The sequence below is a fragment of the Phasianus colchicus genome, chromosome 10 (assembly GCF_987193195.1).
Source record: "Phasianus colchicus chromosome 10, bPhaCol1.hap1.1, whole genome shotgun sequence".
Classification (NCBI taxonomy): Eukaryota; Metazoa; Chordata; class Aves; order Galliformes; family Phasianidae; genus Phasianus; species Phasianus colchicus.
Window position 1 is genome coordinate 23,355,923 of NC_143445.1, and position 20,873 is coordinate 23,376,795.

The 20,873-nt window shown below is 39.0% G+C and overlaps 1 protein-coding gene across 16 annotated transcripts in view; it reads right to left on the minus strand.

Moving 5' to 3' along the window:
- The window catches only part of TBL1XR1 (TBL1X/Y related 1), a 116,646-nt gene that overhangs the window by 5,401 nt on the left and 90,372 nt on the right, over window positions 1–20,873 (minus strand). For 15 of the 16 annotated variants that reach the window (XM_090147734.1, XM_090147738.1, XM_090147733.1 and 12 more), the window contains 13 exons: window positions 14,538–14,640; window positions 11,909–12,054; window positions 10,197–10,416; window positions 8,040–8,172; window positions 7,704–7,845; window positions 7,349–7,412; window positions 7,150–7,247; window positions 5,330–5,390; window positions 4,063–4,184; window positions 3,566–3,640; window positions 2,323–2,450; window positions 1,953–2,118; window positions 1,070–1,171 (listed from right to left, as the gene is read on the minus strand). In XM_090147734.1, coding sequence (XP_090003860.1) covers window positions 1,070–1,171; window positions 1,953–2,118; window positions 2,323–2,450; window positions 3,566–3,640; window positions 4,063–4,184; window positions 5,330–5,390; window positions 7,150–7,247; window positions 7,349–7,412; window positions 7,704–7,845; window positions 8,040–8,172; window positions 10,197–10,416; window positions 11,909–12,054; window positions 14,538–14,595 — 1,515 coding nt within the window. In that variant the 5' untranslated portion in view covers window positions 14,596–14,640. Of the gene's footprint in view, window positions 1–1,069; window positions 1,172–1,952; window positions 2,119–2,322; window positions 2,451–3,565; window positions 3,641–4,062; window positions 4,185–5,329; window positions 5,391–7,149; window positions 7,248–7,348; window positions 7,413–7,703; window positions 7,846–8,039; window positions 8,173–10,196; window positions 10,417–11,908; window positions 12,055–14,537; window positions 14,641–16,948; window positions 17,185–20,873 lie in introns of those variants that run through there. The other variant, XM_090147741.1, reaches the window with a different exon arrangement.

Sequence of the window (20,873 nt, forward strand, 5' to 3'; positions counted from 1 at the left end):
CATACAGGAAATGCACATTGTATGATATTACACATTTACACAATTCTGTGTCAAACACCTGAGCGAAACCGACGGAACAGAGCGTGTAACCTTAAATTTGTAAATGACCTGGGGGGAAAAAATCAGCACATGAGTTCCTGGGTTATCAGCACACAGCCAGACCTGCTAACGGTACTGCTGCCTACTGAACTGCCATCACTCAAAGTATCTTACGTGAGCTGTTTGCCTGTTACTTCGTATTAGAAGCTTGGGAATTTACCCGAATCTTATTTTGAAAAATATAGTCGAATTGAATTAAAAACAATTAAAAATACACTTTCAGAAAATGCATGAACTGATCAGAATACTCTAAAAAATAAAAAAAATAAAAAAATTAACATTGTATAAATACCAAGTTTAATTTTCTAAAGCCTTCACTAAGTAGTGCTCCTAGTTCTGTCAGATATAGCAAACCAACCACAGACAAGCTACACTTTTAGTCATCGAGGGGTTCCAAAGCGCTCCTATTCGCTCAGCTATTGCCAGCTAAAAATGTATTTAAAACAGAGGGGATGAGGTGGACTTTTAATAACAAATCATAGAAAGGATACATTTTAGAAGACTCAAATGAAAATCATAAATAAATCTGTTGCAAGTACAATTAGCCTCTTGAGTCAAATTAACTGAAGACTGCAAAGGTTACATTGCATGTATGTAAGAGTAACCTTGAGTGGAATGGCAATTAACTTCCACTCAGTTTATGCTATGAGATTTTTGTTCCTTTCAGGGTATTTTCTGCAATCATATGACAAAATGAAAAACAACCAGCCACCCCGAACAGATTTCTACATTAAGCACCAGAAGGGACAGGGAATTTAAATTAAATGCATCTTCTGACTTTGGAGGGTTTAGAACAGTAACATATCAAGCTGGAATAAAGACATTCTACTTTCAAATTTTAAAAACTTTATATGAAAAACATCTACATGAAAGCTGCATGTATTTAAATATCAGGTACATAAGGAAATATCATCTCCACTGTAAGCCAAAATAGGTCGTAAAACTGTTAAACAAGTCAAGCTACACTTACTGAACCATCTGAAGCACTTGCTCCAACTTTGTCTCCTGCTGCATTCCAGCAAACCTCAAAAATCCCTCCTGTTCCCCTATAACTGTGAACTAGGGCACCTGTCTAAAAAGGGACAAAACATGTAATTAATATAACAAAATACATGCGATCAAGTACATTTCTACTACATGTAAAACTGCTGTCATTTTCAATAGCTGAAATTCTCAGGAGAAATGGTTGAGATTCACAGACTATCCAAGAACTGTGTGAAAGGACATGACAAACAATTACTGCATCTTAATCTCCCGTGTTTTAAAGGTGAAACTATAGCTGAGTTTGATCAAATTATAAAATATCCCATCCCTGGTAACCAGAGATCTCACCTTGCCTAACAATGTGGGTTTTACATTTTCATCTTCCTTCAGTTCTCTGACAGAAAAGCAAAGTAATAGCATTCTTTCTCAGAAAGTTTTGCAAGATCTGTCACCATCTTCTTCTTTTGCTTTTCTACGACGTTCAATGAAATAGCTATCAAGTATCAGATTTGTACGCCTACATTCACTTAACATTTTTTCACAGCAAAGCTAATTTATCAGGAGTTTAAATGTCAGAGGTAACAATTTTTGGATGCAACATGCTACTGCAGGGACTGCTGAATGTGTCTCGAGGCGTGGTTTTGGGGGTCTTTTGGGGTGCCTTCACCACAGGCAGGTACACTTCACATAGAGAGAAAAATTTCATGTACATCCATTAACAGAAGAAACCTTAGGACAAGGAGAAGGTAAATCAGCACATTACTAAGGGCAAAGTTCTCCAGGTCCAAAAAAAGATGATGTAACTAAGGTTGGAAAAGTACCAGTGGAAAAGACTGAGAAAACTTTCTAAGCAGACAGAAGAGCTATACCTGTGTGTTCCAGATGTGTACACATTTATCAAAGGAGCCGCTGGCCAGGTACCTGCCGTCAGGACTGAAAGCTACACTGTACACAGGTTCTTGATGTTTTGTCAGAGTATGAATACAGATTCCTCTGTCTACATCCCATAACCGAACAGTAGAATCAAAGGATGCACTGTCAAGGAGAAAAACACAGATTAATTACTTCTCAGTTTTGCACAATTTTGTTTTTAATACAACTGTCATAGGACAAAGTATCCTATGCAGTTTGAAACATTTTGCACGTACACGTAAGTAAAGAACCAAAGTAAACATTGTGCACAATTTCTTTAAAAAAAATTTTAAAAAAACAGCCTCTAAAAACAGGATTAAGAAGTACCTTGCTAACATAAGATTGGCATTTGGATTATTTGTTCCTGGTCCCGTAGGACTCCATTTGATAGTATAAATTTCTTTGTTGTGTGCTTGTAAGTCATGGACACAACTGTCTTGCTTCATACTCCAGATCTATGATAAAATGGAAGACAACACAAAGACATTCAGCACAGTATTGTACGAAGATACTTCTTATACCTTTATCTTCTGCAGCCCGACCGCTATCTTTTAAGCTACTCAAGGCATTTTCTGTGACTGCTGTGTTTCTACAGTAATTACAGTACAAATTATTTCAGAACTCAATAAACAGAGGGCACAAAGTATCTGATGGCATAGTAAGTAATAAAGTTATTGTCTACAAAAACCAATCTAAATGTGCTAACTACAAGTCACTTGGAAAGTGTATGGAGAATAACAGATGCTAAAATGAGAAGAGCAATATGTATATGTTCATGTCTGAGTTGACAAAATATCACAGTCCTATTTTTAAACGAAATTCCTTTTTGCTACACAGATTGAGTGAATCAGAGTAGGAAAATGTGCTGTTTTCATGCAAAGTAATAGATGCACAGTGCAAAAGCCATTATGACATTTTCTTGGCTTATTATGACTGGCATTGCCAGGTGTTTGTGCAATATTTTGCACAGAAGAGGAGCTCCTTAGGATTCTAACTCATCCATGATATTCTACAACAAAAACAATGAAGTTACTCTATTAAGAGTTATAACAGTTATGCAATAATTATTTGGACGAAACATGTTGGTACAATTAAAACTGTAGAATGCTCTGGCTGAAGTGGAAAAACAAGGATGCACACCATCTTACAAGAAACAACGTGCTTAGGGTTTTAACTAGAAAGAAGGGGAAAACAGAAAAAACTATGAAAGGATCTAGTCACCATTTCTTGTACATGTTAGAACATTACGTGCATTCCAACTATTCCTTTTAACCAAAAGCAACCAACAAGTGTGACAGCTTAATGATTAATGACTTAATTTTGTAAACAGCTAAAAGCACCTAATACATCACGCTCCAAGTCTCAAGGTGGCAGCCTGTAACAAGCTCACTGGACCAAAGCTTGGCTCTGATTAGCAAAGGAATTGCTGGGATTGCCTAATCTTGTTACATCAAAAAAGAACTAATGTTAAGACAATACAGAGTGTGCAGTGAAATGGCTCCATTGCCTGCTCAAACTAATGGTGTGTTTTCCAAAGTCCTACAAAGACAACAACCATTACTCCCATTACCTTTAGAGTCATATCATCTGAACAGGATGCCAGAAGATTACCAGTTGGATCCCATTTGATTGCGTTTACTTCATTCTAAAATTGAGCAGTGAGAGTAGATTAGAATTTTCACTTCCATGACAAATGACAGCATACAAAAAATGAAGTTGCAGTTGCAATTATTTGCATAATTACCACTATTTTAACATTTAACTTTCATTCCGTACGCTGCCTTAACACAACATGATACATAGAAAAATCTAAAGTTAATCTGTTTCTTCTTCTAAAGCCATCCTGGTAGAAGAAGCTGCATATAGGAGAAAATATTTTCATCAGAATAACAGAGTTTATCATCGGATCTTAACTACATCTACCTGGGTACGTATCTATTGCCTTTTGCCAAAGACCAATTCTTACGCAAGCACTGTATACTGGCAAGATCAGTGACACCCCCTGCCCACCCCATCAGCCTCTCATTAATAGAAACACCATAAAATTTGTCATTTTCCAGTACTTACCGTGTGACCCTGGAAGGTTTTGATGGGCCTATCTTGTCCCAGTTTACAGACATGAATGCACATGTCTGTGCTGCAAGAGGCAAATGTGTTGTTGCTCTGCCAATCAACATCTAATGCTGGTGCTAAAAGAACAAAATATTTAAAACTGTGATGTGTGCTCTGCAGGAATTTGATTTACAAATTTAGCATTCACCACCTTCAAACAAATCCCAACAGGAAGCAGCTATTAATTTTACAGCAGTTTTAAAGACTATCAAACACTTAAAACAGTGAGAAGCCAAAAAGTCTTACCAAAAAATATGGTATAAAACAACAAAGTCACTGAAACATGGGATATATCTGAAATGAAACAGTTACACAGAACAGTGCACAACAAGAAAGCAAGCTATCGTTAAGTCACCTCAAAGTAAATCTCAAGAGCCCACCCAAGACATCCTCAGAGTTTACAGTGCATATGCTTGTGCTCACTGATGTCAGCCAGTGAAAGGGAGTATGATTTAATCTATTTATTTATTTTAATTTCAGCATTTTAGGGTGTGGTAACTTGAGGCTTAATCATGGTCCACATATTCCGTTTGGCCAGGATGAGTTATTTATGGCCAAGAGCACACAGAATTGCTAGGAGTAAATCAGGAACTGATGTTTTTGATTGCTGCCATGCTACCAAAAACATAGGAAAAGTAAAATAAAAAGTGGAAATGAGACATTTCTTAAAGGCCATTCAGTGATTTGTACATCATCTTCTCTCTGCTGTTTTCCAACTGATCCTGGCAGGCCTGCTCAGCACACAGAGCCATTTGTCTGCCCTCCCAAGAGGTGGCTCTCTCATCCCAGCTGGCCAGTACACAGGGCCTTTAGCTGCTTTGTGGCCAAACAAATTGAGGACAGCACAGCAGGAAGTAAGGAACAACGGGATGTGGAGATTGGATTACGGTAGCAGGATGATGACAAAAGCAATCCTTAGCTGGTAAACATAAATCTTGTGCAGGCCATCCACACTATGTCTGCCCCTACACTGCAGTGAGTTGATAATACTTGGACCATCTCTTATGATCTTCCATGCAACTGCAATAAAATTGTGACTTATAACATTTTAAAACTACATGAGACTACAAATATGGGAGTCGTCAGTATTTGAAGACTGCCTGTAAGACTTCAAAAAGGTGTGAACGGACTCCATAAACTTCAAGTACGTTATTTTTCAAATAAATGACACATTTGGAGGTTTTCCAGACAACAAATGCGAATGAGCAAAATCAACACTCACCAGAATGAAACGGAAACTGCTGCTTGGCTTCACCAGTGTGGGCATCCCAAATAATTGTGGTCTGTATTGAACAGATAAATTAACAATAAACACTTGCACCAAGTGCTAGCTCCCCACAACTTCTGCCATTCACACGTACCAAATTACCTAGCCTGCTTCCCATTGCCCACATCTACAGATGGCTCAATACTTCAAATGTTTCACCTAGTACTAAAGGAACTAGTGGTAGAGTACAGACAACAGAAGAGAACCTTAACATGCTGTAACACTAAAAAGGTGTTCATGGTAACATACTGGGGGTCTGAAGGGGAAAAAAAGGGGGTTCTGATGTTGTTGGTTTTTTGGTTTTTTTTAAATTAAATAAATGTATCTCCTCAGTTCTATTTATATTCTTCTAATCCACACTGCACACCTAATTTAAAGTACTCGTATATTCAAATTGTCATTTCAAATACTTGTCTGTCCCTGTGGAAATGTTTATACAAACACTGCCTCATAAATCAAACCTTTCAGATTCCTTCATTTTTAAGTACGGGTGTAACTTTGATCTGAACTGTCCTCTGCATTCTGCTGTCTTTCCCATGGAAGAAATCTTCATGACAAAATTGGTATTTTGTCATCACTGCATTACACGCTCATGTTCCTGACCTACCTTAGCAATGAAAATTTTCATATAAAAACTTTGAGACTGAATTCAGTGGAAGTATGAACTGATCACAAATTATTTATGATAACGAAACAAAAGGTTGAGTCAATCTTTCCACTAACGCAGAATATTTTTCAAAGCATAATTTCAGTTCCTCTGTCAATGAGTTTTATTGACTGAAACAATGAGGCTTTATCTCCTACAGCATATTTTTCTGCAAATCAAAGCTGTAGTTCCACAAAGATGTTAAAACTGGTATAAGCTATCCAAGCTGCCAAGAGGAAATCCATCCTTTACAGATTTTGAAATATTTACTCTCTTCCTACCTTTGCGTCAGCAGAAGTATTTAGAAAGCTCAGTACTAAAGCAAAGCAAGTTAAGTTAATTTAGGAAAGAAAAGCCATATAAAGAGAGGAAAATCTCTGAGGGTTATATTACTACCCTAGCATGGCACTGCCAGTTTTGAATGCTGCAGAACTGTGGTTTTACTTCTGCAATCTGAATAGGTTAAAACAGGAAGAACTAAACAACATCTATTACTCTTTGAACTCGCTTTAGGTCTATTCTTCATCACTACTGTATCCTTCCTACCATTCATAAAACTCTCACATTAACAACAATTTTCAGTTTAAAGACCTTGCGAGCCTTTACAATTGTTCAGAGGCACGAAATCAAACACGGTTAAACAATGGGCTTCATGGCATTACACTGCTGGCACCTCCCCAGTCAGATATATTGACTTTCCTTATGCTCCAGCTTTAACCTTTTAAATCATTCTCAGGCTTGACTGATATCCAAATCAGCGCTGATCTGTTCCCCCAGTATGTTTTTTTTCCTCTGAGGCTTTGCATCAGGTCATTCAGTAAATTTCAGATTATTTGCTTTTATAAAGGTTTAACATTACTGTGTTCAATGCACTTACTTTCCAGCTTATGCTAATCTAATTGGGAAGAGATCCAGGGGCATTAAATTCTAATGAATTTGAGTATTTCAGTAGGCTGTTATAAAACACAATGAAATACAGGTAGCACAACAAGTTCTTTGTGAGTACATATTTATGTCCCATGCCTTAAGTTTAAATTCAGTTATTTACTTCTATGGCTTTGTTACTATGTTTACAATTAGATTACAACGGTGAAGTAAAGAATTTTAATTTTACCAAAGATTATCTCACCTTGTCCACTCCTGCACTTAAAATGAAGTTTCCTTTCTTGTTCCATTTTAACGCAAATATAGGACCTTTATGTTGCCCTAAGGTGCTGGCAAGATTACCTGAAAATTTATATTGATATGAATACATTAAAAAAATAAAAAGCTGTGTTGTGAGCCACAATACAGGAAATATACTGAAAACTATGAAATATTTCACTTACCATCTTTAGTCCATATCCTTGCAAAGCCATCATAAGACCCAGTTGCTAGAAGTGTACCTTCACTCTGCCAGCAAAAAGGTTATTTGTTTAATTTTGCACAGTTCAAGGCTAAGGAGCACAATGCAAAGTTCAAGTGGAAGACATCTGTGTAAGATTGATGATATTTATTCCACTGACTGCAATTATTAATAAGAAGTCCCCAAAGTATAACAGAAGAAATTACAAGGCAACTCAAAACGAGGTACACCGCTGGAGAGGTAACAGAGAATGCACAGTTGGTGGCACTTAGAATTTGACTATGCAAAATTGCAAGCATGGTTTTCTCAGAGTATTCTGTGCAGTCATTTCTACTCACGTTCCAATCTAGGGATGTCACATCTTTGTTGCTTGGTACATCCTGCCCTCCTTCTCGTATACAGTGTCGAAGTACCAGCTGCGTAGAGCCGCTTGTGCTGTTCTCACTGAGGTTCCATATCCGTGCTGTTGAATCTCCAGATCTGCAAAGCAGTGAGGAGGATATAACCCCTTCTCTCAGTTCATTTCAAAGTGTTTTCCATTCAAAACAGTGAATGTTGTGATATTTGACATAGGGAGCATTGAGACTGGTGTTATTTTACTTGCTTCCGTAAACAAAGAAAAAAGTACACAAATGACCATCAATATTCTGTAAAGATGTGGCTAATGCACATACCCTGAGGCCAAAAGGTCACTAACGGGATTCCAGGCACAGATGAATACTTCAGATTCATGGCCACGCAGCACCACTGCTTTGTTGGGAGGGATTTCGACATCACCATCTACTTCCATCATATCTGTGTGATTATCTGCATTATGGGAAACAACAGTAGAGAGGAGGAAAACTTTAAGATTTTGGACTTATATGTTTTAACTGCTCTGTAATTAAGATTCTTTTGGAATGAGCACAATTAACTCACAGTGTACACCGACCAAAATCTGACAAAGCTGTTATGTTTCTTTATTTTTCAGGCACCAATTTTTGAAGTACTATGAAAGATAGGGATTTAAAAAAAAAAAAAAAAAAAAAAAAAAGGAAGAAATTGTACTTGCAAACCTCAGGATCCAAGAAGACTTTATTCTGAAACTCAACAAAATAATTTTTGGTTTCATTTTTCATGCTGAAAAATAAACACTGATTTTAACAGTACTCACGGTTTTTCATACAATATATTGCTTGACACGATAAGCTGCAAGTCTATCTTGTGCTTTAAAAATATGTTTATGACAGGTTGGTTTTCAAAAAATCTTTTCAGAATTGAGCTCAAACAGGTTTTAAATCTACACTTCAGACACTTCGCTTCCAAAATGGCTTTGATTAATATAATAACATTTGGTGATACGGTAAACTGATAACGCAGCTTCTTAAACTGCATTGGCAATTACTGTGAAATTGTGGCAATAGGCAGCTCTTTGTGCGGAAGTGATGCTGAGCTCATTTTGTTCTGCAAATCGCACTGGGGGTAATTCAACTGACAAAACAGTTTTCTTGCCAGCTACCATCAATCATTTTCTATTATTAAAATAAATTCACATCGAGGACGAATGCGGAATACAAGAAACGCTAAGCAGTTCACCTGCTCTGTATTTATTCACTGTGATTAAACAAACTATTTTACATTTATTGCTTAATTTAACATTAAGGGTTTCTGTGACTGTATGCACGTGTGAGAAAACAGAAAAAGCTATTAGGACATGGGTATTTCTCAATTGGCATACCATACAAATCACTTCCATTAAAGAACCGATAGTTCGGTGTGCAGCCAGCAGGGGTTGCTGGTATTCCACATTTACAGTAGCTGAGATCTGTAAATGCACTCATTCCAGTTCACAGTTAACGAACAAATGCTCTTATGAGATTTGTAAATGAAAGTATCAAAGTGGAGAGCTTATTTAAGTCAAAGATTATATTTCCAAGTTTATTTATCATACGTAATAATGAATAAAACAGTAAAATCCAGTTGTAAAACGCAAAGCTCATACCTGGCCTGATACAAATACACACTCAAAAAGGCCTTTTCCTTAGGAGCTGCTACAGCAAAAGCAGACTCTAACAAAGCTCATTTCTGACCTCTCACTGTAATGCCCTACCTGAACTTGTGTGTAGCAGCCCAGCTGTAAGCTATGCTCCTTTGAACAGCGATGACAAATAAAACTCACTTGTTTCCCCAAGCACAACTAAAACTGTGAAGCTTAATAAACCAATGCACAAACAGAACTGGCAAGCACTTGCATCAAACAATCCAGCACAATGAATCGTGAAAACTGACACTGGTAAAGGAGACAAAGGACATGGGATTTGTCTTGGCAACTGCTATCTCAGCATGGCAAGGAATCAGTCCAGCACAGAATGAGCCCCAGATCCTGACCCCCTGGGTTAGCAGCACCTGCCAGAAGCAGTGCTTGCTGAAGCATTGCAAGCAGTACTCTGTTTTAACCAGCTAAGGGCAAGCAGAATCCTCTCCCTGCTCCTTGTACAGGGCTCAAGGTTGAGGAGGTGTAATGTTTAAAGAACTGCCTGCTTTTTACTCAAGGCTTCGTGAAAAATTTTCAACTAATAGGAAAGGAGCAGTACTGAAAGTGAAACTCTGTCAAAGGTATTTTCAGATTGAATGAATTCCCAAATTCACATCTCCTGCAACTCCTAATGTTAAAGCATGGACAGTCAAATGTGAGGCACTATTAAAAGCAAGCACTGTCTGCAAGATGAAGGGTTACTAACATCTTTACACATTTAATTCATTCTCTGCTAGCTAAAATTAAGGCCTATGAACATGTTAAATGACAAGGAAATGGCATAACTCAGCTTAAGTTCACTTCTGTCTCCACTTACTTGCTATAGTATGTGCTCCATTCTCTTCCCCGTTTGCGGTATTTTCACCATTTTTTGCTGATCCCTGTTGGTTTGTTGCAGCTGCAGCTGCAGCAGCTGCTGCCTGCTGTTGTGCAAGTTTATCTCTGTAGGCCTGCTGTCTTGTCTGTACCACATCAGGCATCACTGCATCTATCAGTGAGAGAGACTCTATCGGCCTACCATCAAACAAGGTACCATCCTAATTACAACAAGGGAAAGAGAAAAAAAAAAACAACACCAAATACGGATTAGCAACATTGGCAAAAACTCTAAGAAAAACACAAGTAAAAGTTCTAATTTAATACAATAAAAAGGCAACAGTTTACAAATGGTGCAAGAACTAATTTCTCAGCATTTTTGTGGTCAGAATTCGAATTTTACTCTGAAGTGAAGTGGCCACCCTAAGTATGCAAAAAAGCCACTGCAGGCCTCTCTGGCAGAGGTTCTGGAATTACAAGTTACATGCTCCAAGTTTGCTAAGTTGTCTGCTGAAGCAAAAAATATCTGTAAGCTATCTATAAATACCATTTCAAACACGAGTGGCTGCAATGAAATCTAATGGTTTGTTTGAAAAGCTGCAAACATTGCAAGTCAGGTCACTGGCTGGTGAAGTTATTCTATCTTATTTGACTAATACTTTCCATAAACACATTATCCAGAGTTCACCAGTTTTCCTCCTTTTTTTTTTCCTTTTTCTTTTTTTTTTTTCCTTTTTTTTTTTTTTTTTTTTTTTAAACAGTGCTGGCATACTTTCAAACAACAAAGAAGAATTTTATCCTGAAATGGACACGACCTAGTTAAAAATACTCTTATACATATGCTGGGGCTTTGTAAGGACCTATTTTTAGGACTTAGAAGGATTCCTTGTGATAAATATAGGGTCTCCTTCTATTCCAATCACTTGGTTTATTTTTCTGAGGCCTCCTAAGGCAAGAGATTTGCCTCGCTGGCACTATGAAAATACATAAAAAGAAGACTGGAAAGATAGCAGAATTAGTGAAAAACTGTTCCTTATCCAATACAGCTGACACACACAAAGGCTGCTAACCTCTCAGGCATAAGGGAGAATGGAAATCAAGAGTGATTATCTGCAGTATCAGGCAGGAAGATGCACAGCTTTCCATACTGCTGGAATAACCATTTGAACATGAAATTCAGTGGATCCTGATCAGGATTAATTTGACAGCAGAGGCAAGAAGCAAACTGACATATACCTCCATCCTTCCTGCCACAAACTGAAACCATTTCTCTATTTGGAAATTTTCCCTTTGGCTTTCATTACACCATTACAGCAACACGTCACCCAAATGAGAGTTGCAGAGTTGCTCTCTTACCTCACTAGAGCAAGTCTACAAAAACAACCAAAAGGTTAGTGTCTCTATAATTACTTCACTGCACTTTTCTGGATTTACTGCAACATTATATTAGGGTAAAAACTCTACAGACAACGGACCTTTAAGCTGTGAGCCAGAACACCATGCCTGGTGTTGTGTGGCTGCACGGGGCAGAACCCCTACCCAGTTATGTCACTCCATTCTGGTTCCACCACTGGAGTCGTGGTGAACACCAGCAGTGAGGAATCTGAAGTAAAAGTAAATAAATAGGATACAAAAAAGTTAAAGAAAAAACACTGAGCATTCAAACTTACTGCAAGCAAGGACATAATGCTCCTGTAGGGAATTCTTACTTACCTCATTAATACTGACTTCCGCCTCTACATACTGCAGACCTTTCTGAATGATGGAAATCAAAGCAGCTGGTGGCACCAGAGCACCATTTATATTGGACTGGCTGATATGGCTCTCTATACCAAAGGTAAATGCTGAATGGGAAAACCCTAAATAAAGGCAAAACCATGAAAATTTATTTACAGATAATGATATTTGCCAAAGTATGCAAGATCTGTATACAAATCAATAATAATAATACAATACAAAGTTAAAGAAACTTAGAGCACATTTTAAAATATGAAAAACACAACGCTTCTGTTTCCCTTTTGTTTCTAATTTCAAAAGTATAGAAGGACAAAAACTAAGTTTATAAAAAGCACAGCAATTGATTTTATTACTGGCAAAATACTTGTGCATGAGAATATGTAAAAAGATAAAATATAGAATGGGCAATGGTATTTAAACAGATTGCTATGTTAGTTTTTCTCACTGATTTGCTATCCATGAAAATAAAATGAACCTGTACATAAAATTAACTGCATGGTATGGTGCTGTCACAACTGTGCCTGTATGGGCACTGATTAAGAAGTGACAGGCACACTGTGATGCAGTACTGGTAGCTGTTTGTTACTTATTAATCCTGAAAAGTGAACTTAACCTAGACAAAAGAATTTGCTTCAGCAATCACTGACACTTTTTCTGAAGCTACTCCTTTTGTGTTTTGCTGACAGATAACTAAGCTGCCTGCAAACTTCCAAATGAAGATACAGCAATTTTAAAATTTGGCTTCTGTGACTAAAGCTCTCTGCAACTGGAATGAGAATGTGTAATGGCTTTCTGTAAACTCAGGTGAAACAAAGAGTTTCTTCTATCTTCTGACAAGCAGAGACTGAAAAGCTCTGCCATCCATCACTGTTTCTGGTGCTTCCTTGTCTCAGTTTGAGAAGTTGATGTGCAGTGGACAGATGTTGCATCAGTCTCCACCAGCTCTGCAGGAAAGCTGTACACATTAAAGACACAAAGTCTCTTGAATAGAAAAAAAAAAACCAACACACAGCTGCAGGTTTTAAGTACTCGACTAAAGCAAAAAACAAACAAATAAACAACAAACCCTATATGTACACACCTACAAGAAGGACTTAACTGGTTACTGACACCTGGATGGAACTATAAGAAGAGAGAAATACCTCTAACCCTTGAAATTATCTCTGACATTATTTTCCAAAGCCAATTATTTATTCTACACCGCTTTTGTAAGACGTTGAGCCGCTCTCATCACCAGGTCACGGCCAGCGGTAACGTGCCAAGACAAGATTTGATAAAATACAAGGAATCTGAGAAGCTGACAACAAAGCCCATTAAACTAGATGTGTAAAACTGGACCAAAGAATTCCATCCAGCCAGTTTTGACTTCTTCCTACTATTCTTAACGTTCTTGCACCCTTTTCTTCACATAAACCTAAGCAATCTCAACAGTTACCTAGGAAAAACTCAGCTAAAGGAGTCTGTCTTCACTGAATTTAATTTTATCACCTATCTGACTTGATGATGCATAACCATGAGACAAGTTTTCAAGAAGCCTGAAGCCCTTCCATCAGCAAACAGTAGAGAAAAATAATAACCAGTAAGTGTTGGAACAGCAAGGTAACATACACAGTGATGTTGATTCCTTCCACTGTCACCATAAGGCCAAGGGCAGACTTCTTTTATGCGCTGTTAAGACCACATACTGCCCTGCCAGCTGATAATCATCATTGGTTCATACACTGGGGCATGCCCTGATTTCCAGCTAAATCTGTGTGGTCTAAATGTGGACTGCTTTAAGCAATCAATATCGTAGCTGTGAGTAAAAGCTAATGTTGTTTCTGCTCCTAGTTTCAAGAGCAACCTCCACCACAAAAAGCCCTGTAGCCATATGGTCACATCTAGAAATTCCAACCTGCAACCCAAACTGCTTCTCTTTCAGAAGCTTTTAAAAGCATGCTAAGGGATGGCTACAAAATTCCTACTCGTATTGTACACATGCAGTCTGGATAAGCACAGCAAAAAAAAAAAAAAAATTTCTTGGTGTGTTTGACAACATTCACCCATGTTTAGCTATTACTCCTGAGAAGCAGGAGACCTTGGCTGAGCCGTGCACAGAAGGATGAAGCCATTTTTTCCATTTGAAATACAGCAACATCTTCCTTTCCCACAGCCACATTCAGGCAAGGAACGTGGTCATGCAACATCAGCTCACAGGAGCACCAGCATGAGTACTTCAAGACAGAGCAGAAAATAACTGTGTTTGTGGATGTCATCCTTCCTTCCCCCCTCTCCTATTCAAGTAGCCCCAAAGAATACAGTGCAAAGTATTGCTGTGATCCTGTAGCTGAGAAGGATCTCCAGGAAAATGCGTTTCTAGTAATCAAGTGAGTTCTTGGTTGACTGCCATCTGAAATCTCCAAATGACTAAATCTGATTAAGTTACAGAAGGTAACTTGGCAGGAATTCATCCTCTTGTTGAGAAGAAACACCATGAAACAGTTCAGACAGAAGCACATGCCTACTGGCAAAATAATTAACTGAGTTTGCATTTGCTGAAGTCATTTGCAGATGAAAACTAAATAAATTAAACATTGTTAAAACAACCGTAATTGAAAAAACTCACCTGACTCTTGTAAGTATCTATAAACCAGGAAGTTAACCTCATCACTGCTTATACTCATCTTTATTCCCAGTTAAACCATGAGGTCACAACAAAGGACACAACCCTAAAAATAAGAAAAGTAGGTTAATTAAACATTTTTTAGGAATTGTAACATATTTCTTAACAAATGCTGTACATCTAGAAATGAAGTAGCTCCCTGGCAGCACAGTCAATGATTTTGATAATGTAAGTCCACCGCAGTCATTAAAATGTCATTTCTCTCTTAGCAACGTTAAGGTCAGTAAATTAAATACTGAAGGGCCACGCTCGCAAATGATATAAAATTGAAATGGACTGGGGAGGTATTCAACAATCAAGTGAGTTTCACCTAATCAACATTACTGCTATGAAAACACATTTTCTCAACATCTGGATAACAATGACTTTGGCATCCAGACTATATCTCACTTCTACTTTATGATCTACTTCAATGTCCAAGTATTTCTGCTCTACTTAGAGGTATAATATGTCCTACAGCACTGTGTATGTTCAAACCAAACCCAAGTATTTCCACCAAAAATCAGAAAGCATCTCACCCACATACTTATGCTCTATGAGAGTAATCCTTAAAATTAGAGATGAAGTTTAAACAGAGCATGTCAATAACAGTTCTGTGCGCCTTTCATCAGCAATTAAAAATATTTACGGATATGAATACATACATACGTATGTATATATGCAACACTTTTTCCTCAGGACTTTATTAAAGGTGAATATTTAGCAAGGCAAATAATGCATCAAAATATATGTACTTTGGATTAGGTATTTGAATATAAAGCAAGAACAGGATTTAAGACATGAAGTCGAGACAGAATACAGTATTTCTTCCTCCTTAAGCCTCACTTTTAAGAACATTCCCATGACTTCTGAATGTTCAAAAATGAAAGTCCTGATGTTTTCCACAACATCACACAAACAAGAAGAAACACGAGCTTCCAGAATAAGAAATGATGTCCACCTCCAGCTCCTAGTAAGAGTAGACCTTAGCAGTGCTTTCTCCAGATGCCACCATTATTTACATGGAACTCATCAGAGAGGGTATCCCTACTGACATAGGGTAAGGTCTGACCTGGATCTGGCATTAAAAAAAACAGTAAATAGAAGGACTAGAGTGCAGGTTTTCTTGTGTGGTTCCGAACAAGAAATAAACTACTTCCAGCTACATGGGCAGGTGATTCATCACTGCTCTCCAGGTGGGAAAGCTATGAACGCAGCAGTAAGCAGCAAGTAAAAGATTATGATTTGCATTACAAGTCTGCCAAGTAGCAAAAGGTTTCACATATTCTTTCTGGGCACTTCTTTTTTCCTAGCAAGATTTCCTAAAAAGGACAGGACAAAACCTCTCTGCCCATCTAACTTCATCAGTCAAACACAAACAAATATGGCAGTGCAAAAAGCTTTCACAAATATGACTTTTCAACAAGCCCCATAGTATTAGCAGCAGAACAGAGTGAAGAGACCCAACTGAACTTCCCAGAAACAGGGGGCTACATGATGAACCCAGACAGCACAAGGGTTGATGGGATCCAAGTGGGAGAGTTAGGGCTGTTGTGCATGGGAGCAGGGAGCTCTGAATGATGCCAACCATGGCCAAGGAAATCCAGGATTTGGGCGTTCCTGCACTTAAACGGGTCACAGTGGAGAATGGAAGAAACTGCTTTTTGTTTCTTAAGAAAATAAATAAAAATGCAGAGTTACATAAAACCTCCTCATCTCTATTTAAGGAAAAAATAATGATTCCAGTACAGCCTCTTGTGAACACAGCTCAACCTCCAAAGGTACATCAACACTATCCTTGCACTGCCCATCCACAGCCGCTGGATGCATGACGTACACCCAACAAATTACAATATACTTTGAGGGATCGTTCATTAAGTGTGTGAAATGAATACCATTTCCAGGCATTTCATGCATTGACAACCGATTACAACGCACGCAGCACTAAACACTGATTTAATCAGCTGTATTTGTGGTCAAACCTGGAGCAAATCATCTTCAAACTCTGCTCATTGTAGGAAAGTTCCACAGAAAAGGCACGATATCCTTCAGAAAAACACAGTAATTCGATTTGAAAAGTCTTGTAAAGATGATACCTTTTCACATTATACACACAAATGGCAGTGTTTGTTTCATGAGTCTGCTACTGATTTTTAACATCTCACTGCATCATCCAAAAGGATGGATCAAAACGCAAGGATTGGATATAAGCACTATTTGCTACACAGAGAAGATCTGTATTATTAATACAAAACAGACTCCCCACTGAAAGCAGAACTGCTGAAATGTCACACATTTACCTGCCACACGTTACACAGCTGGATAACCAAAGAAAAAAGCTAACGTTTTGCTTGGCTGTCAGAAGTGCTACTCACCCTGCCCGAGTCAAATGAGTGTAATTTTTCAAGGCTGGCTCGAAGTGTTTCTAAGCAAGCTGTGGCAAGGTAAGGACAGGCGCTGCCACTGCTGGCAATGCACGTTCCTGCCCGGCTGCCAAGAGGTGGCAGTGCAGCACTGGCTTTGCAACGGTAACAACTCCAAAAATGCAGAAATGTGTTAAATAAATACACAGCCTTCCTGGTGAGGGCATGAAACCGAAAAGGCTGCTAAAGTTTCCTTAAAAAAAAAAAAAGAAAGAAAAAAGAAAAAAAAATCAAGATATTGCTTTGCCCGGTTTTTCAGTGCTAGTCTCAATCTGAGAGGCTTTTGTGGTGCTCCCTCCTGAGCAGGACGTGGCTCACCCACTGTACACCCCAGGGAAGCGAGGAGCTGACTAAGGAACACACAGAACCAACGACTCTCCCTGCCACCCCCAAAGGGAAAATGCAGCAGCAATACAGATACAAAGGGATTCCATCATTCTTTCCAGCCAGCGCCAAGCAGGGCACCTGCGGGAGCCAGCCTGAGCTCCACCCCACACCCCAAGGACTGAGCTTTTCCGCAGCAGCTCTGGGGAAAGCACAGCAGCAAGGCCCAAGGCCTCACCCACACCCCCTGCAGAGGGGTCTCAGCCGCAGACACGACGCCCTCCAGCCCCGTGGCAGCTCCTGCTGGCCCTACATCCACCTCAGCATGCTGCTCAGGCTCTGTTTTAACCTGCACACGTCCCAGTCATGCTCAGCAATGCCAGCGTGGCAACAGTAGAGAACTGTGCGCTTCCCCCATAGCATCCCAAACCACTGGGCCACCGACGCTGGCAGGATGCACAGCACTAGTTAAATTCCAATCAATATAGTACCAAAGTATCTATCCCAGGACGTTATTCATTTAGCAGGCATGTAACACACCAGTCACAAAATAAAAGCCAACTGCCTATACTTACGGTGGCCTCAAGATCTAGGCAAAAGCCCAGTGTGTCACACACCAGTAAGAACCTCAAAAGATGCACTCCTGTGCTTTTGACAAATTCTTCTGACTCAACCGAGCAGTGAATCGCTGGCTGGAGTCAAAGTCATTCAGAAACTACTCTTTCAAAGGAAATTAGGTTTCTCATCTCAGAGCCCGCACACCAACTCCATCTCAGCTTCCGCTCAGCAAAAACGTGCCTGTATATTGCAACAGGACAACCGTGACTCCGAAACACCAGCGTGCAGCAGTTAGTGTGGCATCTCCTGCCCTCAAGGACCATCTACCTCCTCTCATACTTTGTGTGGCACTTGCAAGGAGAATTCATTCTAGAGAGATCAAGTTCCGCCGTCGTGAAAACTGGATCTACAGACTGATGGGTACCCAGCAGTACCAATCTGATTGCGTTCTGACAAATTATTATTCTACCATACATGTTTATGCTAGCTTTGTACTTTTATTCCAGGTTCATGCCAAATGCTAGAGAACAGATGCTGCTTGATATGGCTCCTTGCCTAATAGCTTTTCTGTGCTTTAAAAAAAAAAAACAAAAAAACAAAACAAACCTTGAACTGGCAGAGAAAGTTTATACACCAGATTAGCACTCTGTGCCTCTTCATTACTGTTTTATAATATATAGTGGATTTACCACAGTTCAGATTTACTCCTTCATCCAACAACAGCTTAAGAAAAAATCCTGCCATGTGAGGTGGGCTCAAACACATCCTCCTTAGGTAAGATAACAGAACCTCCTGGCAAGCTGCTGCAAACAGCAATTCCCCAAACATAGCAATCATTAGTTTGATACCAATACGATACGTTAAAGGGAACAGCTAATGCTCTCGGCAGCTCTGAGAAGCGTTCAATGTTCAGATGCGTTGTTCAGATGTGAACAACCCACTCCATTTTTGTACGGAAAACAGAAACCTGGCCACAAAAACAGTAGCATCTCCTCCATCAACAACACCGCCACAAGTCCTTGTCATTCCTTCCTCTTCCATGAAACCTGGCAACTCTTTGGTCAGCGCACACACAGCTCATGCTGTGAGCAGCCCGCAGAACCCAAGTTTTGGTCTGGTGCCCCATGGAACACCTCTCCTGGTGGTCGCTGTTTTACTCCTAGTGTTTTTCAAGGCTCTTCCCCAGGACGTGGCTGGTCCACAATGGTTCCAGACTCAGCAACAAGTGTTCCAAGGAGTTCTATAGATAGAACTGTTTAGAGACTGATTGTAATGGACAACTTGTGTGAACAAACTGGCGAATCCTGTCTTTCAAATCTACAGTACGCAGCCAATGTTGTATGCCCTTCTGTGTATCAACTGATCAAATCAATTTAATTTCAATCAAAATGAATGTTTTCTCATACTTTAAAAGAAGGGAAAAAACTGTCATCTTAATTGTTTTAACTCAATTGCTTTAAGGAATCCCAGTCATTCCTTCAAACCTTCCTTTGAGAAAAGGGCCCACTGCTGGGCACAGCACAAATCAGTCCTTAATGAGATTCTCTGACTATCAGAGAAATCTGCAATTGGGAATTCTCACTAACTTTTTTTTAATTTAAATGTAAATATTTCTAAAATTACACACATTCACTTTTCTTTCTTTTTTTTAAAATATATTCTAAAATGAAAGCTATCTTGTTTTCTGCATTTTTACCTGTATTTTTACACTGCTATCTTTAAGCACCCATCTCCTTTGGGTTTTTTTTTTTTTTGCTGTTAAGGCTAAATCTATGCCAAATGTGAACCTGCATGAAAAATTAACTGTAATTCTACCTCATGAACCTTCATAGTGATTTACCATAAGGTCAAGCCTTGCTAGTTTTCCTTGCAGCAATTTAAGAGGTGCTTCTCAGGCTTATCTTACAACTCCACTGCTTTGTTTTTACTTATAATCTCAGGAATACAGCTTCATTGCCAAATACTAAAATAAATAAATACATTTTCCTTTCCTCATCTGAATTGTTTTCCTTAGCTCAGGCAATAAATATTTGTATTCTGTACTTCAGCTTTAGTGACCTAATTTATGGCAGCAGTCTCTGTCTTTCTGTGCCAATTTGAGAGTATGAAGCATACAAGATGACAAAGCCAGTCTGCAATTTTCGGAAGAAAAAGAACTGCAACCCTGAAAGGAAAAAAAACAAAAAACTAAAACCAATAAAAACCACCCAAAACCTTAGCTAAAAATAACAGTGACTGTCTACTTATCTGAGCACTCAGTCCCCAAGAACACCAGGCACAGTCCTGAGCACTATTACAAAATAAGCTGCAGATGAAACCTATTTGCTAGTTTTGCCTAGAGCAAAGTAGTATTTAATTACTGAACTATGAATCTCCTCCCCAAAGTCATATGCTACGTGACCCAGGAGGCTGGGATCCTGGCTGTGAAAGCAGAGACCAGTGACGGTGTATTCAGTGCCACTCTTCCCATGCTTGGGCTCCAAAGCTTTCATTGCTCTCTGGAGTCACACCCAGCTTCCCACACAGCTGTACAGCATCTTACAGTGCTTCGTGGCAGCTATATTTTGTAATTCCCTACACTGACTTAGGATGGTTCTGCTACTTATACTTGATATTGAATAAATGCTGTTTAGGTTCAGCTCCTTCTTAGGCCACGTCCCTTTAGATGAAGTTACAATTCTTCAGGAATACCTGATTTAAATAGACTCTTGCAATCAACTGCATAGACCCACTCCTGAGGAGGCTTTGTCAAATGATTAAATGGCTTTAATGATCCCATGGAACTGACAGCCTGCTGGCATCCTCTGGATCTAACATCAGATTTCTGGAATCCAGGGCAAGAAAAATGAGAACTGGAATAAGCACTATCTGCTATGTTGTTTAAAACCCAATGCAATATAACTCTTAACCATGCACCCAGTTCTAAGAGTGCAAATACACGACTGCTTATGTCCTGCTCTGCATTAAAGCCCTAGCAAAAAATTAATTATGGATG